Below are 9,209 nucleotides of genomic sequence, written 5' to 3'. Positions count from 1 at the left end.
TATACACCTAGGATGCCTCGGGGGTGAGTAAAACGCAGCCTAATTTTCATTTTTGGGTGAACTAACCCTTTAACTCCAGTTTAATACCACAAAATAACAGACATAAAAACATTTAGACACGTAAAGCATCAACACAAACATGTATTTAGCACACTTCCCAAAAACATCTTTGCACTTTGAGATGCTGCGAGAGTAGACGACAATATGGGAACTACGCCAGCTTGACCAATTGTCTGAAGCCTGCACTCTAAAAAATGCTGTGTTGTTTTTTCAACCCAAATGCTGGATTGAGCCTGCTGGGTAAGGACGCTGGGTTGGTTTAACCCAATTTTAGGTTGAAAATTGGTCTTGATCTATAACCCAGCGGTGCTGACGTGAACGCGGACGTGAAAGAGAGCAGGCACGTCACGTTAACATCGGACGACACCAGTGCGAGAAGCCGCCATTTTCTCAGCGTCTTCAGATGGAAGCGAGTGAAAGACGTTTATGGTAAGTAAAGATTAAAAATGTAAATTCATCATTCATTGTTTGTGTCTGGGAGTATTTTGAGATTGCATGGAACGCGGAAATAGTCCGAAAAGAGCATATATTGAAAAATACACGGACACGGTTTTTACCTCAGAAATAGTCTCAACGGCCTCTTTTACTGAACGGAAGAGATACTTTTAATATAACGTCAGTGAGTGTCTTCTGTCATATTTACATAAGATTTTACAATATTTACACTTTGTGAGGTGTTAATAGAGGGTTATTAACAGATTTACATGTTAATTCTTTATCATCTTTTTCGCGGTTAAACTGAATGTACGTTAGTTTCCTAAAGGAAACAGCGTTATGTATAGTCTAGCCTAATTATTTTGATGCTGATGAAGTGTTGATTGTTAAAAGTAATGTTTTGCATGTAATATTTCAGACTTGTTAAGCTTTGTCTTTTCATTGTGCCCGTGCCGGGAGTTAACGACACAGAAGCCAGCTTGTATGAGGAGGAGGTGATTTTCTCAGCTTCTTCAGAAGAGAGGGAAAGACGGTTAAGGCAAGTAAAGTTCATAATTTCATGTTATCAATTTTTATTTTATTTTATTTTTATTGTTTATTTTATTTGCTTGCCAAAACCCTTTAAATGAAGAACAAATGTAGACAGCATACAGTAATTCTATCAAGCTGTGTCAGCAGGCAAAATGTTTTATTATTTGTTTACTACAATGGTGTTTTTGACATATTAATTATTTATTAATTGATTCCATTAATATTTAAGTAAAAAAGGCGTAATAATGGAACAAGAGTTTATTTTTCACTATTATTTACAACAGGATCTACCTTTTAATGTGAACATCGAATGCTGGTGTGTTTTGGCGTTTATGTGATCAGTGTACAGTATAATTGTAATTACAGGTTTTATACTCATTTAGCTACAGGCACGCTAACAATGGTTAGGCCTATGTGTTTGGCCACTGTGGTAAAACCATGGTAAGTCTGCGTAATATGCTTGTAGTTCTGGCGACAGATATTAGGCTACACAAGACGAAAGTAACAGTGCTATTAAGCGTGTATGAAGCTTTGTCTCTGTGGTCTTCTGATTATTAACCATTAATTCAGTTTACATGTCAAATGTATATTTTGCTATTATTATTTAATTGCTTACACATGCTCATTATTATTTTCAGACAGCATCTCAGCAGGGTCCCAGTTCTCCAGAGTTTCCCTTCACATCTACACTTCTTGAAGTTGGATGTCAGGTAGACCCTACATTTTTAGGTATTTTAGGTATTCAGGCAACAGCGTCTTGTCATGATGTTGGCTCTGAAACAACTGTTATGTTGCCAGATGTCTTCAACACCATTAAAGGGCTCAATCTTTAGGCCAAGCAAGCGACCTCGTCTTTTGTTAGAGGAGGAGGAAGACACAGAATCAGAATTAGATGTACTCCATCTGGACATGACTCCACATATACCCCCGAGTCTGTGGTCACTGAGGAATCTCAATTGTCGTAAGTTATGAATACATATTGACAACTTTGTAGTAAAGAATACGAGTTGAAAGAAACGATGACATGAATGCAATTTCCTAATATTTATTATTTTTTGGTTCATTTAGGATAGATACACAATCCAACTACACCGACAACAAATACATTGTATTTGAAAGCTGCCTTAAAGAGTTGTTTGGTTCGTGTGCAGTTTGTAAAACGAAGTGTGCCATCCAGAGCAGACAAATGGGGACTTTTATTGCATTCACGCAGCAATGTGAAAAGTGTAACTTCCACCGACAGTGGCAGAGCCAGCCCATTTTAGGGAGTACCCCAGTAGGAAACCTGCTGTTGTCTGCAGCTACATATTTTACGGGTGGATCATTCTTTCAAATACAGAAGGTATTTAAAACCTTGTTCAAGAAAATGTTACACTACATTCTTATTTTTATGGGCTCTTTCTGTTAGAGCGGAGTAAACAGCAGATTTCTGTTCCAGATACCGCTCAACCATCTCATAGCTGGAGTTCCAGCGTGTGGGCACGGCGTGTATTAAACAATGTTTTGGCAAGTTAAGCATCATCTGCTTTGTCTCCAATATATGGGCAGCCACTGAGCTGCGGTGGAAAAAGCCAACATTTTTTCTGATTTTTCCCAGCAGTCAAGATACCTGGCTGACAGCCATTCCTTTCTGTGATGCCGACTTCAATGAATGGGCAAAGCATCCAATATGTGGACCCAATCCTGCATCACTGACAGCATTAACAATGTTTCTTGCATTGTCAGTGGTCACTGCAACAGGCTTAAGCTTCGTACACACCGGGACGATTATCGCGCGTGCTTATCGCCAACGTTTTTCGATGCGTCTTTTGTGTTCATACCCAAGCAATTTTCGCAGGCGATGAGCCTGAGTGTGCAAATTCACTCCCAGACATTAGATGGCACTTAATGAAAAACAGAAATACCCCGGTACACATCGAATCCTATTTGATCTGCAGTTCCTCTCCAGAAAAACTTCCTCTTATAGAGATTTTTGTATTCGCTGTCGCGTTTGTCATAAAGCCCTTTGTGTTCAGACACCAATGAGACCAGCAGCTCTACATTCATCTTGCCTCGATGCATCTTCTTGGTCTACTTACTTCCTCTTTGTCGTTAGACATCAATGTGTGCTCGGCAAGACCATTTTGTGCTTGAGCACCACCAAGTCGTGTTTTACTGTAACTTCAGCAGCTCCAGGGACGTTAACAAAAGCACCAATCTCATTGGTCGGCCAGTTTTTAACGCGGTGCAAACCAAACCAAAAAAAAACAAAAACCCGAGCCGGAGGCGTTTTTTTAAAAATGACGCTTTTACGCCTTGCGCGTCGGTGTGCACACTCACATTGGCGCCATTTGTTTAGTCACGAGGCGTTAAACTTTGGCGATAATCGCGCGCGATATTCGTCCCCGTGTATAAACAAGCCTTTAAGTTTCCACTCTGCTACTGCCGCTTGGAGCTTCTCAGCTATTTTAACTTATGTGTACCTAACAACAGAGCAACGAAGTCGGTGGAAGTTACAAGATGTAATTTAAATTGTACAACAAAAGGTAGATTGTTTCTCAGTAATTACATAAAACAAAAGAGTGACTTGGTATTTTGTCTTATTAATAGGCTACGTGGATGACCTCATGAGCCTTCTGCTAGATGGTCTTTTTGGACCCCGTGCCATATGTGGAAGAGCTGCAGTCAATCCCAATTCCACCAACTCCGTCATCCCAATTTGAGAAACCCTCGAAGAAAGACGTGATTGCCCGCCATGCATCACGATTTAGTCAAGGGGAGGCCGGAACCCAACATACTGTCCTGCTGCATCAGGAAACTCCTGGGGCCCATTCTTCGTACGTCACTCTATAATACTATAGACAGCCAGTTTTACTCATTGAAAGATTTATTCCTGATTAAATAATACCTTTATAATTGTATTAGAGTCTTACACATATGCTGTACAGTTAATCCGAGTCGTGCATTAATTTGAGTGCTGACAGATATTATGGGAGTGGCTTGATGGAGTGCAGGAGATGCAGATAACATGAACTTCACCCTTAAGAAACTTTAATTAATGCGGTCACGTAATAAATCGGCTTCAAAGATAAAATTACATGAATTGCTAATTACAACATTGAACTAAAAATGTAAAGCCTGTACAAATACTAGAAATCGTGAATATAAATAATTGGGAATCATGTAAAAAAATATAAAATAAATAAAAAGAACATTTCATTTATCCATTATAACATTTATGTAGTTTTGTTCGCTTGGCTGTTTCCTTATAATTAAAAAAGACACCTGACGAAAAAACCTGACAAATTTCTGGACCTTTATATGACGTCATTACGTTGCTGTCTTGCCGCTAGCCAATCGTGGTTTCGAGTATCGATACTAGGGATGCTCCGATCCGCCTTTTTCCGATACCGATCCGATACCAGTGAAGTTTTTTTTTTTTTTTCCATTTAAATATAGAATTTATATATCTCTGTGTGTGGAACTGATAATCACTCTTTCACAATCTACTAAATACAGACTACTTCATTATAAAGAAAAATAAACAATAAATATGAAAAAATATATGTATATTCATAATATATGACAAAAATATATCAAACTAGGTTAGTGGATAATTCGGCAGCAAAAGCTATTCTAGAAAAATCAGTGCACAATAATTTTAGAAATCCAAACATTTAGTGAAAAAACTATAGTTTGTGGGGAACAAATAAAAGTGTTGCACTAAATATGGTAAAATGTTACACATTGCTATTTGTATTATAAAATCCATTAATGAAAAACATTCATAAATGTATTTATATATAAGTATATACTATAAAATTAAAATCCATTTCTTTTAAATGTATAGCATATTTTTAAATAAGGCAACAACATATGATAGATTCGATAGGACAAAACAAATACAGTGCGGCACGAAGCGCTTACAATATGCGCATCCGGTGTGCAGAATGATGCGCCTGAAGCAACATGGAGTCACAGCACGCAGCGCTTTGCATTAAAAAGTGCAACGCACAAAGGGAAGAGAAATTGATGCATAGTGTATTATATCTGTGCACCAGTCATTGGGCCTTTCTTTTAATGGTTTTAAATTTCAGTTACTGTGTGCGTTAAAAACAATTTATAGTCTTTTCTATGCCCGTGTTTTGTTCTCACAGACATCCGGTAGCAAGTACCAAAACAACATTAAACTCCGGCAAGAAGATAAAGTCCTTTGTGCAAAATCATAGACATTTATTTATTTTTATTATTACAATTATTGACTGTCGTAACCGAATGCGACCAGGGTTTAAAGGCTGAACGAATGACTGGCAGCCACAACGGAGAAAAGTTGAACCACTGATGGCAGATGGACTATTCTGGCTATGTCTTTCATAGTTTTCTGGACCTTGACAGTGTAATTTACTTGGCAGTCAATGGGACAGGCACAAGCCTCCCAGTTTTCATCCAAAATATCTTAAATTGTGTTCCGAAGACGAACGAAGCTTTTACGGGTTTGGAACGACATAAGTGTAAGTGATTGACAATTTTCATTTTGGGCTGGAGTAACCCTTTAAGCTATCGTATGGCTTCAGAAGTAACACCGAATAATACGCACAATCTCGGATATGGATTGGATACCCGATCCGACAAAAAAAATGGCAGTATCGGAGCCGATACCCGATATGAATATCGGATCGGCGCATCCCTAATCGATACATCTGCCCTTTTCGGGGAACACAAGAACGCGCAGTAATCTTAAACAACTTAATCCTGATATTTTAATCAAATCCACAAGTTCGTTTGAAGAACCAAATTAGCCAGAGATCAGTTATCACGATTACTAGATCTGGAATCTTTCAAATCATCTCAGATGTATTAAGCGAGGGACGAAGAACGGGCCCCTGGCGGCTCCGGCACACAACACAGGACGGGATGACAACCCTAACGTCACTAGGTAGCCCCAGCACCAGCTGACAAAGCTGCGATAGGACATATATAACGGAAAAACCTATGACAGGAAAGGACAACATATATCATCATTGTATATAAAACATTGCAAACATTTATATGGGGTGTGTATATATTTATTTTATTTTTCCTACAGAGTCTTTGGAATCGATTTTCAGTGTTTGCTACTTTATTTTATATTTTTGTATCTCTTTGGTTTTATGTACCCGATTTAAATTGTCAACAGTATAATTTCTTTACATTTAATAAAACTTACTCTTCCTCAGTTCTGCGCCTCACTGGTCCATAGTCCGCTCGGTATATGTTATTTATATTTTGTAACGTATATGGATTTAAGCAATTTGGTTCGTAACCAGGATGATGAACCATACATGTAGGAGGATCTGGAAGCTGCATCATTCGTTTTACAACCTAAACAGTAATGTATGACAATGACTATTTACTACGCAGTCAACTTACATTCATCCTTCATAATAAATCAATTATTATTGAAGCATAAGAAGAAAGGAATCAACATAAGTAAAAACACATTATGCAAACTACATTACCATCTGTGTTTCTTTGCAGCAGAGTTTTCAGCTTCTGTTGGCATTTTTTGCACAGTTCTTACACGTACACCTAAAAAGATTTTAATAAATAAAAAATCAGCTTGAGTGCACGTTTTGTTACCACACAAACACTTGTTACTGTTACAAAATACAACATTTCTCCACAAAACTGCTAAAACGCAATCATTTATTTTACTGTACTAAAGCTTTAAGGATAAAACCGTACACCAAAAGTTTACAAACAGCAGTACCATTTACAAATGACAGCATATCTAAAAAATATGAGACTACAAAACAAACTGAACTACAACTCAAAAAAAAAAAGAACAAACACATACCATTCTGAAACGTCCTGTAGGAGTCGTGCTTGCACAGGTTCAGGTCGATCCTCTTCAATATTTTCTGGGTCTGATTCGGGCTCAAACTGATACGGTAATACTGACGCCATTGTTTACAAAACGACGGGAGTGCATGCAACTCTCCGTTATGGTAAGAGGCGTGACGTTTCCGGACAACGTGCACTAGCCAATCAGCGAATCACAACACACTCGGCCAGCTAACTAATCAGAGCCCATTGCGAATTTCTGAGGGAGGGACTTCACAGAAGCAGGAAATCAACCGGCCGTTTTTATGCTAGCTGAAAAGCAGTGTACAATGAAGGTAAAATATGTGAAAAATAATGCGATTTTTAAAGAAATCGAAGCATGAACACATGTTGCTGTGCACCCCATAAACACAATCAAGCCTTCGAAAAAATCCATTAGACCACACCTTTAAATAAAAGATGTTTATTATAAGTACAATTAAACAACTCCTTGCATCAAAACCACTCCTTGCCTGGTAAAGAATTAACTTGATTTTCAAAAGTCAACAAATTTGCGACAGCTGACATTAACATGTTTGTCAAGCCAAACATCAGTTTCTGAGTAACATTTAATTTACTCAAGCCAAAAAATTTACTTTATTCCATAAAATAAGTATAAAGAACTACACAAAAAGCATTTTGAACGTCTCAAGCACGTCTTATATAATTACCCAAATATCAATCATAGTCCCCCCTCCCCTACGCACATTATCACATCCATCAGAAACTTAGGCTGGCTGTCAGCTGGAATAACAGAAATAAAAACATCGATATAACACACTCATGGACATCAAACAGATCACTGAATACTTGCCAGGTAAAAATTATTAACTTATGAACTATGTGTTTTCAAATCCACATCATTTGAATATCATTGATGTCGGTAAAAAAAAAAGTGCATGTAATACCTACTGTTAAAAGTACAATAATGACTGCCTACTCAGTGGCAGCGCCGACTGGCCAAATCGTGTGTTTCATGCTTGGTGACATATTTGAAAACATTCAATGTGAGCTAGTAGGGCTGTGCAAAGAATCTAATTTTAGTTTCACTTGTGACCAGTGTTGGGCAGTAGCGCATTACTTAGTAACACGTTACTGTAATTTGATTACTATTTTAGTAACGGAGTAATTTAACGCGTTATAATTGTGCTGCTGCGGGCGGGTAGACACTCGTGTGCGCGCGGGATGCGGGAGAATAAAATGATTCACGGGACTCCCGCATTATTCACAAGAGACGTGGTCAAAAAACACAGGCAGGGTCGAACAACAGCAAACAGGTATGGCACAGGCAAAACAAAGAATATTCCTTGGGCTAACGTGGGTCTACGATCGGCGAATAGTATCCAGAGGGCTTGACAAGAGGGGTAATCCAATAAACGAACAGACAGAGCAGAAGACCTCCAGAGCGGGACAGAAGACCACCAGGCTGGAGTAGATACCCCTGGCAGAGACTGGGATCTAGGGAAAAAAAATCAATCCCCATGGCTGGTTCAGAACAGTACGAGAGTTCAGAGATGGCCTCCTCGGCCGGTTCAGAGCAGGATAAAAGTTAATAAATGGCCTCCATAGCCTTGACAGGACAGGCAGAGAGTTCACAAATGGCTTCCATAGCCGTGACAGGACCGGCAAAGAGTTCACAGACGGCCCAAGGATAGGAGATACTAGGGACTGAGGGAGAGCCGGCGGAGCAGGGAGCCAGGGTGGAGCCGGCAGTACAGGTGGAGCTGAGGACCACCACAGCAGAGCAGACGGGACCAAAGATCCCCACGGCGGGGCAGAAGACCACCAGAGCAGAACAGAAGATCTCCACGGTGGAGCAGATGACCACCAGAGCAGGACAGAAGACCACCAGACCGAAGCAGAAGGAGTAGAAGACCACCAGAACAGAGCAGACAGAGCAGAAGACCTCCAGAGCGGGACAGAAGACCACCAGGCTGGAGTAGATACCCCTGGCAGAGACTGGGATCTAGGGAAAACTGAGACACACGAGCCAGACAGAGCATTTATGGCCTCAAGGGCCAAGGCAGGGAACACAAAAAGTCCATTAGCAGGCTCATTGACTGAAACTGAACAGACGGAAGGTTTAACAACAGACTCAACAGAAGCATTTAGACAGACAGACAGCTCAGATTTAGATTCCTTGACAGAGACATAGAGGGAAACTGGACTGGCTGGTAGTTCTTGGATGGTCTCTATGGCAGTGACAGGGTTGACGGGAAAGACATGGTGTGCATTAATAATCTCTGGGCTCATGACAGGCAGGGTTAAGGGTTCAAAGGCAGGTTTTTGGGCTGTGACAGACAGTTCACAATCAACCCCCATGGCTGGTTCAGAACAGGACG

General features: G+C 39.8%; 1 protein-coding gene across 1 annotated transcript in view; it reads right to left on the bottom strand.

Moving 5' to 3' along the window:
• LOC107696786 (gastrula zinc finger protein XlCGF28.1-like) overlaps positions 1 to 9,189 on the bottom strand; it is an 11,078-nt gene extending 1,889 nt beyond the window's left edge. The window contains exon 1 of the mRNA XM_016497285.1: positions 8,859 to 9,189. Coding sequence (XP_016352771.1) covers positions 8,859 to 9,189 — 331 coding nt within the window. The remainder of the gene's footprint in view (positions 1 to 8,858) is intronic.
• Positions 9,190 to 9,209: the final 20 nt, after the last annotated feature.

The sequence above is a fragment of the Sinocyclocheilus anshuiensis genome, unplaced genomic scaffold, assembly GCF_001515605.1.
Source record: "Sinocyclocheilus anshuiensis isolate Anshui unplaced genomic scaffold, SAMN03320099.WGS_v1.1 scaffold1412, whole genome shotgun sequence".
In the NCBI taxonomy this organism is placed as follows: Eukaryota; Metazoa; Chordata; class Actinopteri; order Cypriniformes; family Cyprinidae; genus Sinocyclocheilus; species Sinocyclocheilus anshuiensis.
Note: the sequence above shows the minus strand (reverse complement) of the source record. Positions and strands in the feature narration are given on the sequence as shown.